The sequence below is a fragment of the Vulpes lagopus genome, chromosome 1, assembly GCF_018345385.1.
Source record: "Vulpes lagopus strain Blue_001 chromosome 1, ASM1834538v1, whole genome shotgun sequence".
In the NCBI taxonomy this organism is placed as follows: Eukaryota; Metazoa; Chordata; class Mammalia; order Carnivora; family Canidae; genus Vulpes; species Vulpes lagopus.
In genome coordinates, this window is record NC_054824.1 from 180,970,608 (window position 1) to 180,993,365 (window position 22,758).

Genomic DNA, 22,758 nt, shown 5'->3' on the forward strand with positions numbered 1-22,758 from the left:
GGAAAACAGCAGTTAAGAACCTCAAAATTATCTGGATCACTGAATCCCAGAGGTCCTACAGAATCTTACTTTTAGGAACTGAACTTACCACATGGCAAGACTTTTAAGAGAGTATGGTTATTTAAATAATCAGATGTGAGATGAGGCCCAGAGAGAACAGGCCTTCAGTGGGAGGCTGGCTCTATCTAACATGAGAGAGTGATGTTACTCTTCTAACTCAGTGAGTCTGAGACAAAGAAGAAAAGAGTGCATTCTAAGTTTGTTTCTCTTTGTAACCTTTATTTTTTTTAATAGTTTCTTAGGAAACTAAGCTGTCTTTGAGAGAGGTATTAATAAACCTCAGTATTTCAAATGATAGACACGGCACGGCACAGAAGAGACAAAGAAGGAAAACCAGATTTCTGTGATCCTTGACTCTCCCGGGTACTCTGGATGAGAGCTTTTGGGATACTGACTTCATCTGTGGATCCACAGTGTCTAGTGCCATTTCTGAAATAGTTGTGTGCTTCCTGAACAATTTTTTTTAAATCCTTGTACATCATGAATCATCGTAGGTAGGTGTGTTTGTCTCTTTGTTTTGGCTGCTAAGCAAGGGAATGGGCCTTAGTTTCTCACTGCACTTTCTCTTTGCCTTAAAGCTTATTATCTAAATTAAATATATTTTAATCTTTTGTTCTGTGTTTCTTGGTAAAATATCCATTTATTTCTGGAAATAAGTAGAATACAAACAAATGAATAAATAACCATAATGTCTCTGATGTATTTATTGATACCTAGATTATGTCTTTAACCACATCTAACTATTCCTAGAAATGCTTACATATTTATTTTTTTTGAAATGCTTACATATTTAATTGAAAATCTTAATGTGCTCAGATCCTAGTATTATTGTACTTGGAGAGACAGTAGTAAGACTACTTACTGATTTGGAAATAATCATAAAACAGTATCTTCATGGTTCTAGCATAAGCTTCTGTCTTCTATATATTACACTGAATCATATTTCTATCAAATTATTGAGACTGGATTATCTTCAAAAAGTGAACCAAGGAAGCTTTTGTGGTATTAGACCCTACAGAAAAGGCAGTAGACTATATCTGGTCCCTATTGATTTCCTTGTCCAAAATGCAAACAATGTATTTGAAGCTTATCGTCTATGTAGTCTGTTTGTGTAAGTGGCTCAGTTCTCATGTGAGGACTGAGGCAACAATGACCCATTAGGGTAGGCTGACCTTAAACTTCCCAGGCTTCCAGTTCATGGTACAAAGATCCAGCCTCTAAGTACTTCAAAATACAGATTTTTACTTGTTTTTTAGAAAGAGGACTTTCTGGCAAATGATTACAAAACAACTGGAGATAGCAAAACTCTTCTGAGATTTTGTCACCATCCTTAAAACCCTTCCCTGAGAACTGCTTTCCCTATTCACCCTTACTACTTGCCAATGTCCTTGGTAATATGGCATTCTTCTTGCTTCTCTGGCTAGAGTTGACTGAACCAAGGATTAATCTTGATCCTAGTGGGCTGATGACATTCTTCTACAAGAAAGTGCATCTGGGAATAGTGGTCCATCCTAGCCACTGTTTGAAATGAGGGCCTGCAAGCACAGTGTCAGGCACAAGGGAGGGACTGAGAAAGCCCATCTATGGAATGCACAGTGAGTAATCAGGCAGAGAGAACAAGAAGCCAGGTGAGAGAGAGGCAGAGAGAAGATGGGTTGGAAGATGGGGGGTGGGGAGGCCTGATATTCTTCCCCGACTGCTTTGTCCATTTTGTGGTTCTACTCCTATCAGAGGGCTACATGCATTCCTATGCCTGATACAAGCAAAGACAAAATGTTAGGTTGCGATAAATACTACTGGGTTACAAATGATTGGATATATGGACTCTTAAGTAAATTCAGCTGTGCAATATATATATATACACAGTTATATATATTTATTTATATAATGGAATAAGTATACAAAGAAACATATATATGGGGAATACACATTACCTAAAACTCAAATATTTATCACTTGGAAAGATTATTATTCAGACATTATGAGCACCTGCATAATAAACCTAAATATGTTGACTTAACAAATTCCTATGAACCAACTAGGAAAATCATATAATTAAAAGAATAAGCCCTACTTCTCTTAATGCTTGTTAGAGTCATCATTTGTCTTGTCTACCTGAAAACCACAAAATGCTAACTGATGAATACAGATAGTTGAATTAATGATATAATAAATGATGGCCATGAAAAATCAGGACAAGTATGCAATGCATGTAACCTATTATGCTGTAAGGTTTTCTGTACCTTAATACAATTTACTCTATCAGAAATTGTCTAACAGAAAACAAATAAAAACAGAAATCTGTAATATATTTTGTAACATAAATAAATAAATAAATAATAAATAAATAAATAAATTTTGTAACTAAATTATCATAGAAATACACTGCCATTGTAAAGAAAGAAAGATATAAAAATTTAAACGTGTGGCTGAAAATAGTTTTCCTAACTTAAAACTGACATTTAGGACAGGTATTTCTTTAAATTCAAGTGTTTTCTTTCCATCTTAAATCATCTGATAAGTAACGAAGATCTCACTGTTTTTCCCATAAAAATCTATTCACCGTGGTAAATATAACCCAAATACTCCATTATTAAGCCAATAAGCATTTGCAGAAAGTTTTTTAAGATGTTGAAGCTTGAGAACCAATAGGAATTGAACATACTAAGTGATGAAAGAAAAATAGAGAAATTGATTGCAAATCCATCACCAGTTTACAAGTTAATACATGTTTTCCAGTTAACAGTAGTAGCCAGAGAAGGTTTCTTTTTTTTTTTTTTTTTTTCCAGAGAAGGTTTCTATACTTGTAGAATTATTATTTCATTGAAGGACTTGTTTTAGGTTATTCAATCAGCATTTACTACCAATATGCTCCAATTAAGCAACACTAATGTATGAAAATATACACTTATAAATGAATATACATCATAGAGAAGGCACTTAGTATGGTATAAAAATGGTCCCATGAAGGCAAAGATGTGTTTTGCTTCTCCTGGAACACCTAGAGTAGTGACTGGTGCACAGTAAGTACTGAATGATTAAATGAATGAGATTTCTTTATAAAGGTGAGAGTTTTCATACAGCTTCACTGGCCATCTCCCCTTCCCTAGCAACACAGAGAAGCACTTTCAGGCCATTTCTCCTCTGCAGACTCAGGAAAGCGAAGTGAGTATTAAGGATGGGTTCTCATCCCATTCTCCCACTAACTCGTTATGAGTCTTAGGGTAAGTGAGGTGACCATTCTGGCTATCAATTCCTTCATCTGTAAACTTCAGTGACTAAAATAAATGAACTATAATCCAGTTAAGAATTCTTTTAAAGCTTAGTTTTCTAAGGCCACTTAAAATATGATTTGGTGTATAAATTTTGCATCATTTAAACCTTCAGAAACATACTTAAGGCAAAATCAGAGATAAATGTAGCTATAATTCTAAAGACTTTCCCCCTTTAGGACAGTATTTTATATAACATCAGCATGTAAGCAAAAGTTTTGAATATTTACAGCAAATTAAATATCTAACTTTAGAAAAAACAGGCATATTACTTTATATTCTGATTTCTATAGATGATTTTCATGGTCAAATTCCCATATGAGTTTCATTTTATTTTTGTAGTAGAAATCTGTGATTTCCCCTTCATTGTCAAGCTATTCATACTCAATGGCAATCAGATGAGGCAATTAATTAATCACAGAGACAACTAATTGTCTCTCTCCCCTTCCTGGACTGTGAGCTCTATGAGGACATAATAAAGTATGTCGAGACTGGCAACCTGAAATGACAGATCCCTAATCTTCTTGCAGCTTGCCCAAACATACCTACTCAATCTCTGTGACTTTAAGTGCAGGTTTTCTTATCATATGATAAAAAAAAAAACAACAAAACTAATAGGTCCAAAATTGTTCTTAAAGAATTGGCATTACATAATTTTAGGATTTGGAGACATAAGTGTAAACCTTACCTGGGCAAGCTTTCGTTTTTCTGTATTTCCTCCCTTTTCATTGTGTAATGTGTAAACTGGTGTATATTGTACAGAACCAGAACAGGTCCCATAATCCTCTTCATTTTCCTACATATGGGGAAATATACAAGAGGAATTATTTTAAAATACTTTTTAAATTACATTTAGACAAACTATCTGATACAGATATGAACAGCAAAATTATGCTTTAGATATAAGTTTAAAAGATCTACTTGGGAAGAAAATGTATTTTTCTTTATTATGAATCAATGATTTCCAAAATCATCTCTATTTGGAATAATCTAAATAAAATTTGTACACAGATTATGAACTCTCATCACAAAAATGGAAGTTTTAAGTAATACTTTTTCTTCAAAGGTAGAAATTCAGAACTGACAAAATCTGCAAAGATGTAATATGTAATCAAATCGAAAACACACACATATTCATATATACACAATATTCATAGATTCAAATACGTATCTTCAAAAACAACCTTCTTTACATTAAGAACATGCTTCAAATTAAAGTAGCCACTGTTGCAAAGACCCTAGAAAACCAAATGATGGCATTCCTGGCTTACTTCTGCACCAAAGACCATCTTTATAAAGAAATTCTCAGCTTGAAGCAAGAATTTCAATTGTGATATCAAGGCAATCAACTTTATGAAAGCATACATCCTGTTAAAGCATCTTTGAAGATCTCCATTGTTCTGTGATAAAATATGCAAACAATAAAGAGATTATTCAGTAGATGCATATAGAATGGCAGATAGTTGCCAGAGGGCTTGTTATGAAAAATACATTGTTGAACAAAGGGCTAAGCATATTTCAAACATCATTAAAAACATAAATCTCATGTGATTTGTAAAGTTTAAGCTTCAAACCAATGCAAGAATCAAGGAAGAATGAAAAGAAGAATATGACATACCTTGTGTTTTAGCTTACTCTTCACTTCCTTTATTCCCTGCTTTGCATGATTTTTTGCCTAGAAAAAGGTAACACAAGTGTCTGGCTCAGCATGGTTCTATTACCATTTAAAGGGTAAGTAGATGAGATCTCACTTCATGGAACTTGCTAATAACATCCTACTATTTAGAAAAAGAACATATTATAACCTAAAACTTTTTTTCAGGAAGAGCACACCACTTACTATTATATCTAAATTAGTGAAAACATGATTAGTCTCTATTTGCATACTAGTATCCTACAAAGGCTAACATGTAGCCTATTTTGCCTCCTAAACTATAGAAAACATAGGAGTCTATCAGATGACTACACTACTCAGTCTTAATTTGAAATTGTGATTAACTGGGGGTGAAAAGGAGAAAGCACACCATCATAGCAGCAGGGTATTCGCGCAAATGTTTGGACTTTAAGAAACAGGCAACTTTACAAAGCTTTATCGAAGTGCTTTTATATGCAGAAACAAGTTTTTAATAGCAGAGATATCTTAATGTTATAGCTATTTCACGTCCAGTTTTTCTGGCACAAATTAAAAGTCACTTAATGAAAGATGCTATCCTCATGTTCCATAGGGAATCTCACTGCAGCATTTGAGCCTCTCAGGTCCTGATATGATTCCTGCAGGATATAATTTAACTAAAGACAACTCAGGCCCTTCCATAAAAGCCTTGGCCTTTATTCCACTGGGAATTCCCAGAGTTGTCAGAGTAAAATAGAAAGGAAATTCACATTTATATCATGTTTCCTCAGTATATGACTATATGCTGGGTACCTAGCATGTATCAGCTCATTTAATCATCACAATTTGAAATTAATACCATTATTATTACATTTTACAAATAAGGAAACTGATTCAGGGGGGATGAGTCTGCATAGCCTATATTCAAATCTGGGCCTATATAATTTCTAAGTCTAACTTCTTCCCTTCTCAAAGGAGAAGGAAGAACTAAAGTTTTAAAAATATATCCAGGGCGTCTAAGCCTCATGAGAAAAAAGACATTATGAGTCTCATTCTATAGACATGGAAACTAAGGTCATACGGACTTAAGACATTCCAACTCCTGGGACCCATGGGTGGCTCATTTGGTTAAGTATCTGCCCTCGGCTCTGGTCATGATCCCAGGGTCCTGGGATTGAGCCCCTAGTCGGCCCTCTGCTCAGCAGGGAGCCTGCTTCTTCCTCTTCCTCTGCCTGCCATTCTGCCTACCGGTGTTCTCTCTGTCAAATAAATAAATAAAATCTTAAAACAACAACAACAACAACAACAACAACTTTCCAACTCTAGTGTTCTTGCTCCTTCTACCAAACCATCCCACTTTCCCAAGTTACTTCTAGGAAGAGTGAATACATGTCTTCCCAAGTTCATTTACGGGAAGGCTCTTAATTCTTTCCTATTAATATCTGTAGTACCTAATATAAAATTCAGTATATAGTAACTGCTTCAAGAAATGTCTAAAACTCAACTAAACAATTATTTCTTTATTGTAAGTGAGGTAAAATCAAAACATATTACACACAGTAAGAGATAACCTAAAAAGCCAAACACTAAATTATATTTTCATAGTTCTTTAGAATTAATAAAGCATTTTCACATCCATTGTTTTACTGGTAAAGCCACTGAATCTACTTAGAGAGCCTGTATATTTTTTAATATTTTATTTATTCACTCATGAGAGACACGCAGAGAGAGGCAGAGACATGGGCAGAGGGAGAAGCAGACTCCCTGCAGGACTCAATCCCAGGACCCCGGGGATCATGAATTGAGCCAAAGGCGGGACACTCAACCACTGAGCCACCCAGGTGACCCAAAGGGTCCTGTATTAATCCCTACATTCCCATTAGGTAAAAATGAGTAACTACCAAGAAAATGTTCCTGTTTCCATCTCCTAGAATTTATCTCCATCTTTGCTCTTATTCTGTCTATATTCTAATTTTTCTAAATATCCTCTATTCTTTCAAAATTCACTTGATTCACACTAGTCTTTTCAGATGCTCCTATGCATATAAAGTTGAATTTAGAGTGAGTCATGGTTCTAAATGCCCTCCCCCCTCCATTGACCTCTTTCAGACTATTTGGAAGATGGGGCACAGGTTTTCAATGCCAAGTCAAAATTAAGCAATAAATATACCCTACAGAGAAGCATCCAGCAAATGGCTTTAGTTAATAATTTAAAATGCAAAAACCTAACAAGAAAGTTGACTCAGAAAATCTTTTAGCCAAATTAATTATGTCTTCACTTTACTGTTACTTTCAGATTGATAAGAAAAGTATATGTGTTAATTCTAGTTTTCTTTACGATCTTTACAAGCATAGAAAAATATAAGCATAAAAAGCACAGAAGAAATGTTCTAAGCATAGAAAAACTGTTCTCTGAATAGGACAAAATCATTATTTCCTTCAACAAATATATATTCAATTCTTCTGTAGTATGTTCAAAACACAGAGTGAAGTGACAGTGGTATAAACATAAAATTAGCAGGGACAGTACTTCTGTCACTCACAGTATGTACCACACTCACTTCTCTAACTCATATAACCAATACAACACCTAGTTTATTAGAGATACTCAATTTACTGAATGAATGAAACAGATTAAAACGTGGTTCCCAGTTTTTAAAAATTTACTATCTATGGAAAGTCAAGTAAATAAATTCTGTTAAACCCATTCAAGACAGATTAGAAGTTTTGTTCATAGTAATCTGTGGTCAAAGGAGGAAGTTCAAGAGTTCATATTTCAGAATATGAGCATGCTGGAAAGATGAGTTTTAGATACAACTACGAAAGTCATAAATTGACTTTATTTGTCCCAAACCTCTTGACTTTGGGATTCATGTACAACATGATCATGAGATAAATGGTAAAAGTGATTAAATATATTCTGAAGATCTTAATTTGCCTGAAATTAATTTAGGAAATAATCTTCCAGAGAGAATTTTAACTAGGAAACATTTTACTATTCTGCAGAAAATAAACACTCTACTGATTAGAAAGATAAAATATGAAAAATGAATGAAATTTTGAACATGCTTATTTCTGGGATTTTTGGAAAATATGAGTGAAATTAAGGAGAAAAAACACATTTAGCAAAATAATATAACACAATTTCTCTTAAGCCTGAGGAAAAACTTCAAATATTTGTTCAAGGAATAAAATAAAGGGCACTTGACGAGGAAACATTTTTTAGAATCTTAAATGAATGTGAGAAACAAGGCTAGCCTAATGTTTCTCATGGCAGCCATATGCTATTTCATTGTAAAAAAACAAGATCTCTCCAAAAACTCTCCAAAAATCAAATCACCAGTATTATAAGAAGATAGTGATATATTCAGAGAGGTTTTCCAGAAAAACTATGAAACGACCAAACAAAATGCAGGGGCTGATGTTTCCCAGGAAAAATCATGACCTCTTCCTACTCTTCCATTATGATAAGGCTTCAAACAGCTCAGAATTTTGGCCCGTTTTTTTTAATCCATTCTGTAGATTAGCTTCCCTACTATAATATGTAATCTTTGAAATGTTTTTTTTTTTAACAGTAATGGTAGCTACATATATGTCATAATTGTAACTTAAAACAAGAATAGAAGTTCAAAGCTTATTTAAAATGTAGTATTCCATTGTTAATTCAATCACATCAATTCCTTTACTGAGAAAGCATTTGAAGATAAATTTCTATAAAATGAAAATTATTGCCCTTGGGCACCTGAGTGGCTCATTAAGCGGATAAGTGGAGTGTTGGACTCTTCGGCTCAGGTCATGATCTCAGAGTCATTATTAGATGGAGCCCAGCTCTGGGCTCTTTTGTGTTCAGTGTGGAGTCTGCTTGAGATTCTCTCTCCCTCTTCCTCTGCCCCCTCCCATGCTGCACATGCTCGCTCCCACTATCTCTCTCTCTCTCAAGTAAATAAATAAATAAAGTCTTAAACTACTGCTCTGAATATTTTTATTTTTATTTTATTTATATATTTATTTTATTTATTACATTTAAAAAAACACTTTACTAAATACCAACCCCCTAAGAGATAAAGATGTGTGCAGGCAAAACAAGTGTTGAAATAGAAGTATGTCTACAGGCCCTATGAGCACACAGAATGTATATAAAAACCCTTGGAGTGTGGGGTTAGAAATTTGGAAATTTTTGTTCAGGGAAACAACTATGCCTAAACTAAACTTTTAATAGGATGAATTAATGTTTACTGGGTGAATAAAATCCAAGAAATAAATGTTTCAGTTAGTAGACATGGATTATATAAGAATAGAAGCAGAAGAGAACATCTTGCATTCATGAAATTAGGAGTAGCTCAGTATCTTTAGGGATATGGCAGGCTCAGGGGGTTGGGGTGAATTGAAAGGACAAAAGAGGGGTCAAGGTCTTACAAGGTCTTAAATGGTCTTAGTTATCACATTAAAGAGATATTTATTTCATTAATTATTCTGTGTTATTGCTATTGATACAGGTGTTCTTAAATTTTACTAAAACCTAAAATAAAATCACTGAAGAATTTTAATTATGGAGAGTCAAGTATCTTTGAGGGAAGAGAAACTGCCATATTTTTCTATTTTTTCCTTCTTAAGCCTCAAGTATACAATGAGAATTTAAAATACATTGTTAAATGAAAGAATCAAATCTTTAAAAATGGCACTTCATTATGGGCTGTTTCAATTTAAGTTCACAATCTTGCTGATAGCTTTGAAATAAACTGAAGAATTGTTTTTAGATTACATAAAGGGAATGAATATCCTTTCTATACGGTAGTTGTAAAAACTGAATTCACTTTGGTCAATATTAACTGAATTTTTTAAAAGAAAAAACAGGAAGTATTCTAGACTTATATGTCTGTAGGGTAGGAAAAGGTATTATCAAAAGAATTTTTTTAAAGATTTATTTATTTATTCATGAGAGACACACACAGAGAGGCAGAGACACAGGCAGAGAGAGAAGCAGGTTCCTCACAGGGAGCCCAATGTGGGACTCTATCCCAGATCCTGGGATCATGCCCTGAGCTGAAGGCAGATGCTCAACCACTGAGCCACCCAGGCGTCCCATCAACAGAATTTTTAAATATCAAAAGAAAACTTACAAATTTATATGCTGTCCGTACAGCTGGAGTTGCTTTGGTCATTGCTGTGTTAAATAGTGCACCTCCTTTCTGCAAAGGGAAAAACAGAAACATATTTCCAAAAATTTTAAACCAGACTGTCCTGAAAGCAAAGCATTATTAATAGTATGGAAAAAGAGCTTTACTCAAAGTTAAACAAAGACCTACAGTAATTATGTCACATTGAGTGTTTTCAAACTTTCATACACTATAGTAATTTCAGACAAAATGTAAACATTCTACTCTGTTCTTTTAGTTAGTGTAATATATGATTTAAGAATCATTGTATCTTTGCAGTTTAAGCAGACTTGAGCAATATGATCAGTAATAGGTTATATTTAAAACTTAGTAAAAAAAAAAAAAAAACGAGCTACAATCAACTCTTTATTGTTATTTAAGGTTGAACAATAAAGCCTAAATCTGGGATCCCTGGGTGGCGCAGCGGTTTAGCGCCTGCCTTTGGCCCAGGGCGCAATCCTGGAGATCCGGGATCGAGTCCCACGTCGGGCTCCCGGTGCATGGAGCCTGCTTCTCCCTCTGCCTGTGTCTCTGCCTCTCTCTCTATCCCTCTCTCTCTCTCTCTGTGTGTGTGTGTGTGGCTATCATAAATAAATAAAAATTAAAAAAAAAAAATAAAGCCTAAATCTGTGGAGGCAAGTTTTACATTTAAAAAATCACATTAACAAAAGCACATTACCAAAAATGATAAAACTACCCTTGAATCCTACTTGTAATTCCTTTGTTTTAGGATATAATAGAAGGTTACAATAACATCTTGCTTTTCAGATTGTGCCATTTATGGAACAAAAGCTTTCCATTTTAAAATTATGGTATCAAATTATAATAACATAAAATAAAAATATTTAAAATGTGAAAAAATATACAAACATTTCAAATATTGCCAATTAACAGCATAAGTATAAGTAGTATTCTTTTACTGAACATTTCTCCATATATACTTGAGTGAAGGAATTAAAAACAGTGAAGGATTATCATTACCTTGACAGTATGCACCCACTGTTGATATGACCTTGGGTTCCCTGGAAAATATAAAAATAAGATGTCAGGAATATTTGATCTAAAATAAGTCCATAAACTAAAATTAATCAAGAACTAACATTTCCAGGTTTTTAGCAGGCAAATTTTATTTATCTGCAACGTTGTGAAAAAAGCAGTGGTACTGGAAGAACTATTCAATTATTCTAATTCTTAGGAACACGGTGATTAGAATGTTTAAGAATAGACATTTTTTCTTCACTCCCATATGAAGGCAACATATTTAAAGTAATCTATCTTCTTTCATTTTAATATCACATTCAGAGTGGGAAAATATATCCCCTTTTTTGAAATCCAAGATTCCTATGTCTTTTATAATAAATTTTCAATGTTTTATGTCTATGTTGTCTTGTAAAAGTTTGCCTCTTTTATGCAACTAGGTTCATTTAAAAATAACACTGCAGGTGCAAAGGGAAAGAAAAAACTAGAAGGGAATTTAAAAATTGCAAAGAAACTTGAAGACAAAAAGCAATTATTCTATGGTTTTTGATTATTAACATTAATTGATAGCAAATTTTTCTATAATGCAATTAAATCACAGTCATGGTTCTTAAGATATTCTCTAGTCATAAATCCAAGTCTGAAAGATACTACCCAAGGAAATATGAAGCAAATGAAAGTTATAGTCTACAGAATATGATGGTTATTAGAAAGTTCAAATACTGACAAAGTTCTTTTTTTTAAAGTTTTTATTCAAGTTCCAGTTAGTTAACATACAGTGTAATATTACTTTCAGGTGTACAATACAGTGATTCAACACTTCCATACAACACCCAGTGCTCATCACAAGTGCACTCCTTAAAACCAGTTCTAATAAACCTAGTAATCATATTTGGCTCCAAATATGGTAATTTAATCAATAAAATTATTTCAGAAGGCAAAAAAACAATACACAGTCTCAAGTAATGTTTTGTATCAACTTGATTTCTTTTACCTTCTTGGTTTAAATGCTTAAAAAAACAAAATCCTGATGGCTACTGAGAGACTTTCCAGTACAGGTAATCCCTAAAACAGATTATGATCTGTTCTTTTTTTAATTGAAGTAGTTGACATATAACATTGTATTAGTTTCAAATATAGAGCATAATTATTCGATACTTCTATATATTGCAAAATGATCACCACATAAATCTTGTTAACATGTGTCACCATATATGTTCTCTACTTGTATGTAGTTGTGTTCTTTTAAAAAAATTCATTACCTTGCTGTTATTACAATAGAAGCAGAATGAACCCAGCCCAAGAATTGACTTCCAGCTGTTTTCTTTGCATTCCTAACCAACATCATGCAAAATGTGTCCAGGTCTGAAATTACTCCGGTAATTAAAAATCTTTCTCTAATTACAAAAAGAAAATCAAGAAACAATCCCCATTGTGAAAAACATCTCTTACTACTACTCAGCACTGCACTTCACTTTTCTAGAAGAAAATACGTGGGCAAAAATGACATTTTTTTCTAATTTTATGAAATGATTATAGCAAAATATATCTACTTAAAAGTCTCCATAAATAAGCTTTGCAGTGTTTAAAAACGATGAGTTTCAGGTGGTATTTGCCCTGAACAATTTTTTAAATCATATTTCCTTTGTAGAATGACAAAAAATTAAACTTATTCTAATCAACTTATTTCCAAGGAGAGTTTATTAAATACAAAAAAATAAACAGTGTATCTTTATCTAGACTGTTCATATACTTTTATTTCTCTATTAAAAGTTCTCATCAGTTCATATACTTACTAACTTCTCTATTAAAAATCACACATTTAAGACTTGCTTACTATTTATAGTAATTTGGAAAGTGCTTTATTTTCACCCTTTTTCCAAAATGAAATGAAGAAAGTAGAAAGAGAAACATTAATTTCTATATGATAACTGGTTAGAACACTGTCAATCCAGAAAATACTTTTCTTAAGTCTCTACAAAGAAAATAAGTATCATAAAACATCAGAGCAGTTTTAGAAAGTTCAGTGTCTTATTTCGAGTTGTGAGGAACAAAAATGGCTCCTATGAGGCTCTTCAGAGTTCACAAATTGTTTTCTACCTACCTACATTACTTTCTTTAAGTTGTGTTTTTTACACTCTTAAGATAGGCAAAGCGAGGTAGCACAGTTCAATGAGGGAGCAAGTCAGCTTTGGAGTACAATGGATCTGAGAGTTCAAGTCCACTGTATCCTTGTAAACTATGCAATTTGGGACTACGCCTTTACCCTGGCTGCTACAATGTTACTTAGTACAGTACCTAGAACATTACAGTTACACCCAAAATGTAAGTCATTATTGTCAGTAACATGCCAAAGGTTCTGAGGTGGTACATTATTTGCCCAAGGTTGCAAAGATAGCAATTGAGAAAGAAAAAGAATCTAGGTTTATATGAATTCTTGGTTCAGTAGTTCATCAACTCTGAAATTCTACCTCTTAAGATTGCTTAATAAAATATGATAAAACAGAGATTTCCTCTGTACCACTTCACACTAATTTCAATTAGAAATACCTTGAGAAGAAACAGTTGACAGAATGAGCAATAATAATCCAGAATTATATGCAGAGGGGAATACAGGAAGTCCCTAAATAAACTGCTTGAGATGATAGGGAAACATGTGGTACAATTTAGGTAGATTCTTGTTAAAGAAATTTTTAAAAGATATTTGTGTCTCTAAATTTAGTGCTTTTCATATTGAAAGCTTCTATTTCCACAAAATTTATGAGACAAGCACATTATTCTTTAAAAAAAATTTTAAGGCTGTTTTTCTTCTTAAAAATGGATCTGAATGCCAAAAAAAATGTCTCAGTTCTTCCACCAAAGTAACTGGGTTATGGAAATATCCATTATTGAGGAAATTCCTAACATTGTTCTCATTAAACATACGAGTGATTTTCTCACACTCAAGGACAAAATATCTTTGTTTCTCACTTATGTAAAGATTTCTTCTTCAAATGTATTTGTTTAAATTCCAGTGATTTGGAGTTACTTCTCAAAAAACATATAAATTTACCTAAATGGTTCAGTGAAGACAGAAAAATGCCACTAAAGCGGATGACTACCTACTACCTCTTCAAATTCCCTGGTGCTTTGGTCAGTACAATAAATAAAAGATTGATCAGATTATATGAGGAAAAAAAAAAAAAGATTATATGAGGAAATCACTGAAGAAACAAATGCTAATGAAGAATAACTATATGCTTCTACATAAAATCAATCTGAAAATGTTTCTCCTTTTTAAAATTTAGATAATTTGAATTGGATTTTAAAAACTAGTCTTATTTTAAATGAAAAAATAATATGCAAAAAAAACCCACCCATGTTCTTAACTACTCAATATTCCTTAGCTGCTTTTTCATAGACCAATACGTGTGTTTACCTAATTGCATCATTTGTTCTACTCCTGCCCACTTTTATTACCTTTCAACCTCTGGATATTCTTCGCTTTACACACTTCCTGGTATTACTTCCCTGTTAAGATTGAATATTCTACAAGGGTCTCATGAAAAAAATTAGGAGTAACAGTGATTTCTTTAACAGCCCTGACTGCAGGGATTCACAGGACAGAAAATGGTTTTTGGAAATCTGTACGCATCCACAATCTGTAACCATAGTTCTAGATTCAATCTGGATCTAGATTTTCTATGTATGACTGTCCTGCCCTGTATATTTTTATCGGAGCCACAATCATTATAAAATTCTACGGTGCTCACATTCATTTTATCATAACTGTGTATACTGGCAGCAAATACCGTATACAAACTGCCACTGTAACGACACAGAAAGGGGAGAAACTAAATGCTTCTCTGAAAAACATCCTAATTATTTTTGTTTCAAGGAACATAATTTTTTCCTCAGCTTTAGCGAATGTTGATTTCTCTTATAGTGACCCTTCTTAGGGCTTTATGCGTACAAAATCTTCAACAGATAATCAAAGGATGGGAATTTTACTTTTATCCAATCAGAGTAGAGAAAGTTTGGGTAGTGGTCTTGTTTACTGAATGTCTTCCAATTAAGATTTCTTATCATAAGAAAGCAATATATTATCGTTATTAAAGCAAGAGCTTTGAAGCCAGGCAGATACATGTCGAGCTTAGACTCTAGCCCCAGTAGCTATGTGACCTTGAGCAAGCTGTTGAGCTAAGTGCCCTCATAAAGCTGGGGATGGATAATCAAAATACCCCGTAGGTGCTGTGAGTATTAAAGGAGATAAAATTGGTAGAGCTCTTCTAAGAAATCCTGTCACATGTTATTAAGTAGGAACAAGTATAATTATTATCACTATGAGAGAAACAACAGTTAAAATAGTTTACTTCTTTGAAAAATAGTTTCATAGCATGATATAGACATCTTCTTACAAATGTAGGTTAAGTGACAAATGTATAATGTTCTTTTATCTATATATCTCCTTATTTATAAGAACATTACTACTTTTTATTAGATCATTCATATTTTTATTTAAAATCTGAACAAATTGTGCTTTCCTTTCTTCTGAGAATAATCTCTATGTATCTCTAAAATAATAACCTAAAATACAATAATTAAAAAATAACACTTGCTAACCAGGCATAATTTTTAGTATACTTTCTTGCTGTACACACTGAAATTAGTACTTGTTGAACTATGCTTTCCTTTTGAGTCAGTACTGCCCCCGCCACCACCAAATTAAGATAGGTGTTCAAAATCTTTTTCATTTTTAGAAAGGACAACAAAGTGGTTGGCATGAAGTTGAACTGAAAATGTAGCAGTCTCTAAGTCAGATGCCAACTGGCGATCAATTTTTTATCCTTTTTAAACCATAAGGCCTTTAATGAACAATTTTAGCAACCGCTTTCCCACTGGAAAAGCCCATCTATCCTCTATTCTAGTACAGAGGTATCTGGACTAATGGTTAAGACTACAGAATTTAACTATACAAAACGATCATAGTTCTACCCCATTACTGTCACAAGATGTCATCTTCAATTCCATATAAGATACTAGCCCCACGGGTCATAAAAATAATGAGACAGCAGTTATATAAATACTGAATAGATGCCTCAAGCAATTTGTCCATGAGCTGACAATATTTTGCTTGTCTGAGTTGAAAAGCAGAAAAGCCTTATTTTAACACAAAAATTCCATTGAAGCTAATTTTTTACCCATGAGCTGAGGAAAGCAAGGAGCTGAATGACTGACTGCACACTTGGCTTACTTGCTGAGTCAAGTAAACTAAGTTTTTCCCCAAAGCTAAATGCTTTCAATGAAATGCTATACTTATGTCAGATGAAGATCCATAAATGCCCAGTTCCTTTGTACCTCTTTTAATGAACAAATTATCTAAATGGTTTTTGTATTTCTATGGTACAAAAATATATCTTATTTAAGAATAAAATTAAATTTGGGGAAATCTGTAGATGAGTACTTATTACTCTTTGTTTTTTCATGTTTTATTTCTCAATTCTAGTAACTATTTATTCACACATATCCCAAAGACATTTTCCCCAAAATTAAACCTATAAATAAAGAGAAAAAATTACTATTATACATGGTGAGAATGAACACATCAGAGATTTTTGTTTGTTTAGTCCACCCCGTATCTGGAACAGTGCCTAGTATATAGGTAAACACTTAGCACAAATACCAGCTGAATAAATCAATGTGACATTTCAAGGACTCAAGCAAAATTCTCTGCCAGAGTGAGGACTATATACCAGAGCAATCATGTACAAAGTACCAGTTCATAAGTCATTAACTGCTTAGATAATTGTAACGTTGTTTGAAATCTTACATATCAAACATTGCAATTGTTTAATTATATTAAAGTGCATTATATTAAATAAAAATGAGATATCACCTAGCTTATGTTTCACACATACAAAATAATACGACGCCTTCCATTTATTTAGTGAGCACTTTTTACAGTGACAAGTGTAAGCACATGGGATGGTAAACTGAAAAGTCTTTTCCTCATGCTGCAGTGTTCTGCAAAGCAAAAAAAAGGTAAAGACTTCTATAACAATACACTTACTTAAAATGTAAAAAAGCACTTGTGGTATTCAATTTTTTTAGATAATATTACAATCTAATATTTCAGTTATAATCTCAGTTCTGTAATTCTTACTTAGTAGTAGCCATCACTGTTTTTTTTTATTTTAGTTTTTTATTTTTTTATTTTTTTAGCAGAGAATACTAGTCAGGATGCAAGACAGGAAGATATAAGCTAACTGCATTTCTGTGACATTTATTTCTAATAATATTAAGAGATTATCCAAGTAAACAAGTAGCAATTCATGAGACCATCTTAACACCTTGAATAATAATACCATAGCTCTCATAAGATGAAAAAATATACCTAAGACATTAGAGAAAATAGTTGTTTATGAAGTAGAGTATATCAGATAGATACAAGTGCAAAAATCAAGACAATTGTTACTCAGAAAATGGATAATCATACTAGAACTAGTCTTTACCTCCACAAAAGCCACCCGAAGTGATTTCCTCTTCAAATATATCAGAGAAACCTCTTCCTGCATTTAGTTTTGCCAGTCGACCATCAATAAACTGAAATTAAAAAGTGTCATATGTTAATTTTATTCATAAAATGAATTTTACTTATAAAAATATTAGTATCAGATATTCATATAAATATAAATCACACATATGTGTGTACACACATATATAGGTACATGACAAAAAATTAAAATAGCAAGAGCTCAGTAAAATAACAGCTCTGTAGTTAAATCAGAAATGTATGGCACAGACTCTAACTTCATGAACAAGAAAAAGAATGTACATTTACTGGCACTTGGTTACTTTCTATTTTATTTATCTGCAGCATCTGAAATTTGTAGATCTTGGATCATAAAAATATTATAAATGTTTTGAGGTTTCTCCATTCATAATGAAGGTGAAGTATCTTTAAGTTCCCTTGCATAAGAAAGAAGACAAGGGTAACATAAAGAAAGGCTTTATGATGTCTGAAATGTAGACTTGAAGATTTAGAGATTAATACAAAATGTTTGTTTTTATGCTGGAATTAATCCTGGCTGCAATTTTTTACCCTGGAGAATTTAAATTTAGCCAAATTAAAATAAAGTAGCTTGACTTTTAAATACTACTCAATCTGCCCTAGTTCTTTAAAAAAGTTTTCTATTTAAATGAACAAAACTAATTGAGAGGAATTCTATAGAGCAATACAATATTCCTCAGGCAGCAATTTAGCAATTATTTAATGGTAGTAAGTTATATCAGTTATAAGACTTTGAGACAGAAATTTCTTACAGACCAAATTAAGAAACAAATGAAGTCAACAGAGTTCTGTTCAAACTGTGGTTTAACTACCTCTATATTATCATAGAATAATTTTGACCCAAAATGGGTTTAAACAGACATAGTCTAAAAGGATGTACACTCATAGCTTTTTTTTTAAAAAAAGTATGAGTTGCTCTCATGAAAATTAAAATTTTTGAGGGTAGGGACTATAGATTACCCAGTTTTATATCCTCATTATGCTTGGAATTCAAAAAGTTGCCAGTAATATAAACAAATATGAATAGGAGTTTGGAGAATGAGACGTTTGTATCACATCTCTGCCGCTTATTAGCTTTATGATCTTGGGCAACTTGCTGACTGAGTCTGTTTCTCCTTCTATAAAATGGGAAAAATAATAAATATCTTATGGTGTTTTGTGAGGTTTAATTGAAACAATATGAAGTACCTAGATTGCAGGCATAGCATAAATGTTAAATACTAAAGTCCACCTTTTCCCACTACCACCACCACCTTTTTGATCTTTATCCATTTATGAGTTTCCTGAGTGCAGGATCACTGTCTTTCTCATGTGTGTATCTTTAATACCTGGCAAATGCCTAACATATAGTTTGAAATGAATGCTTGCTGAAAGACTGAAGTATACTGAAACAATGTAAAAGGTATATATGGAATTATTCATTTCACTGTATTGAGATAAAAGTAGTAAAACACAATGTTGGCATCTTTGCTACATATGATAAATGGTTAATTTGAAAACAAAGTGGTTTAAAATGCTTGCAAAATTTGACTTTCTTAGATTTTCAACACAGCATTATAAATCAAACTGAAGTGATCTAAGTTGATGGACTAAGTATCATTTTGAAAAAAATAAGGTGAAGCAAAATGATAAGTTCAAAGTAATACATTACTGACAAATGAAGCAAACTAAGACATCCTTTTAAAGGACTTAATTTGCTTTAAAAGATTAAGACTACAAGACTTTTTAAAAGGCTTTCATTTTTATGTTTACTAGAAATAATCCATCCATTTTAGTTTGAGTGGAATAGTTCAACGTCCAAAAAGAGATAAATCCCCAAACTATTTACTGATTATGCATTTTTGAGCATGAGTAACTACTTTGTGTTACTAAACTAGTGAATTGAGCCAATAAAAATTAATCACTTGGTAAAATGCTATGTGCTATCACTGACTTTGCAAACAACCCTGTCAGTGACAATCAGACATTTGTCTACATACATACTTAATGAAAATGTTTGCTCTTAAAATAAAAGGTGGATTTTATGCACACACACATATTCAATATACATACACACAAATATAGATACCCAGGGATAAGCTGAGAAGTGGCATTAACGGAGAAAAATATGCTTAATGTAACAGTTCTCTAAATTCCTTTTTCTAGTTTTCATTCAGTAACCAGTAACATCTTTTTTTCTTTTTCTTCAAGTGGAGCTGGTTCGTGGTCACCCTACTTTGTAATTCTGGAGGATCTCATAGTAAGTAAAAAGGATAAGAGTATTTTTAGCTATTTTGCATAGAAATAATTTTGAACTAAAAATATTATCTGTTGGAAAAGCTATGACTTTATAATGGGCTGTAACCTGTCGCTTGATTAATAGTTACCACATAATTTAGTAAACATGTATCTTTAGGTAATCAGAAGATGTAAGTTTTGGAAGTATTAATTTGGAATTACAAGTAATGACAAGTAACACTGTTATTAACAATGAAAGTGCTATAGATATAACATAACATTAGGTTGCAAGTATAGCAAATTCTTAAAGGAATTTAAGAGTTGGCATTAAGATGATGCTTTTTACATGAATCTTAATATTTTGCTTTTCGTTCCAAAAGTGAAAATTAAAACCTAGATCTAAACATGCTATGTAATCACACCAAATAACAAATAACATAATTGGAAATTTCAAAAAAATTCATAGACCTAATTCCATGGCATGGATTCCATAATTTTATCGTAAATTAGAAATAGATAAAATTCATTCAAATAAGGATATATATATATATATATGGGTGCCTGGGTAGCTCATTAGGTTAACTGTCTGCCTTCTGCTCAGGTCATGATCCCAGGGTCTTGGGCCAGAGTTCTGTGTGGGGCTCCCTGATCAGCAGGGAGCTTGCTTCTTCCTCTCCCTCTGCCTCTTCCCCCTCCCCCCTGTTCTTGTGCTCATGTGCTCTCTCTCTCAAATAAATAAAATTTAAAAAAGATATATAGTTATCAAGATCATTAATATTATTCCCTCCAAATCACCAATTATTGCAAGAATTGAATTTTTTTGACCCTTATGACACAATTTTAAAATAGCGTGACAGGTGATGAGAAATATTTTTAAGCAGTAAAGCTACTTCCTGCTACTCTTTTTGATACTATTATTGCTAAGGCTTTTCAAAGCATTTTTATCTCCAAATAACCACCTTAATAGGAAACTGAGTCCATTTAAAGAAACTATCATTTTAAATGGACTTCAGTAAGCAATACTGTTAAATAAACATTCATCATCAATTTTCAAATGCAATTCAATATAAATATTTTAAAAATATAATAAAATGTGAAGAATAGACTTAGTGATACGCTTCTTCACCAGATAATATAAAGAATATATTCTGATCAGATTCAGATTCACAGAGTAAACTTAAATAAATGGCCCAGGAGACTATGTATCTTTCCTTTAAGAGATAAATTGTATGTTTCTCACAGTTCTTTAATTCTTCACCAGTCAGTGCACTTATGGCATTTAATCCAAAAATCCAAAACAAATTATGCTATTAATCAATGCCCTAAATGCCTTCAGTTGTGTAGACAGACACAGGTTATGTAAATACGTAATTGCAATCAATCCATCAAAACTCTGAGGATGACAATAATTAAATTTTAAGATGCTTATATGATTTTTAAAGATTTTGACTTTTTAAAAAGAGCTTTGGAGAAAGAGGGTTAGTGGTACAGTTCTTTGTTGTGCTGTAGAAGCGGAAAGACGGAGTGCTGTTTTTTGTGCTTGTTCCTGAAGCAAAGCAGCAGAGGCACCGGAACAACACAATAAACACATTTATCCTCCCCAATTCCTTTTTCAGCCTGGAGGAAAAATTAACATAGCTCAAGATTTATCTCTTGTTAGAAATTCTTCTTGGCACAAATATAAGATAACTAATCTAATAAAGGTTTGAGAGCTAGAGAAAAATACATTTTTAATGAGACAGCAATCTTTAGCAATTTAAAGAAAAATTTAAATACAGTAAAAATTACTTTTAAAATATATGAATTTATGACAGATCTTTAACATTTCCTGTTTATATAATGCTTTGGGCTAAAAAAAATAAGTAGTCTAATTTAAATATTCCCTTTTTATAAATGCTCAGTAAACCTTGACAGGTTAGTGAAAACTACACTAAAGTGTTACCATTAAATTAAGTCAAAAGATATTTATAGACACCTGCTAAATGCAAGGCATTCAGTTAGTAGCTGTATAGAAACACAAACTGCTATAACAAATGGGAATAAGGTAGGTCAGTTTAGAGCTAAACCAAAAGAATTAAGTATATGAAGGAATAGAAATAAACTGTTATTTTTATTCCATTTCAATTATTAGGTAACTGAAACTGTAAGATTACTAAATTACAGTACCATGGGATAATGACCAGAAAGCACTTTGCAGAGCATAAAAATCCCATTTGGTGTGATTTATTATTAGAACTAATAACTTAAAACAACATTAATGGAATAACACTATCCTCCAGGATATATCAACTGATAGTCATTAAATAATCTGCAACAAAATCAGGTCTCTTAAACTTCATGACCACCACCAGGCCAAAGAATTAATTAATTCAATCATTTGATAAATATCTAATTGAATGTTTACTGTATGCCAGGAACTTTTCTAAATGCCTAAAATACAGAAATGAATAAAAGAAAAATTCAAGCCTTTGTGAACTTTCTTCTTTCTTGAGGAGTCTAACTAAATAAAGGTTTACTGATCTATCTTTTCAAAGAACTAGGTCTTAGTTTCATTGATCTTTTCTATTCTTTTTTAAGTGTCTATTTTCGTTTATTTCCTCTCTGATTTTATTATTTCTTTCCTTCTACTAACTTTGTTCCTTTAAACTTAGACTATTTGAGACTTTCCTTGTTTTTTTAAATACCTGTGTGTCTCCTCAGACAAAGGCAACAAAAGCAAAAATAAACAAATGGGGGGCAGCCCTGGTGGTGCAGCGGTTTAGTACTGCCTGCAGCCTGGGGTGTGCTCCTGGAGACCTAGGATCGGGCTCCCTGCATGGAGCCTGCTTCTCCCTCTGCCTGTGTCTCTGCCTCTCTCTCTCTCTCTCTCTCTCTCTCTCAAATAAATAAAACATTAAAAAAATAAGCTAAAAA

At 32.6% G+C, this 22,758-nt stretch overlaps 1 protein-coding gene across 4 annotated transcripts in view; it reads right to left on the reverse strand.

Annotated features, from left to right (window-relative positions):
• Nucleotides 1-22,758, reverse strand: part of DENND1B (DENN domain containing 1B) — a 259,630-nt gene that overhangs the window by 31,506 nt on the left and 205,366 nt on the right. For all 4 annotated transcript variants that reach the window (XM_041758344.1, XM_041758353.1, XM_041758364.1 and 1 more), the window contains 5 exons: nt 17,570-17,660; nt 11,082-11,122; nt 10,065-10,133; nt 4,951-5,007; nt 4,021-4,128 (listed from right to left, as the gene is read on the reverse strand). In XM_041758344.1, coding sequence (XP_041614278.1) covers nt 4,021-4,128; nt 4,951-5,007; nt 10,065-10,133; nt 11,082-11,122; nt 17,570-17,660 — 366 coding nt within the window. The remainder of the gene's footprint in view (nt 1-4,020; nt 4,129-4,950; nt 5,008-10,064; nt 10,134-11,081; nt 11,123-17,569; nt 17,661-22,758) is intronic.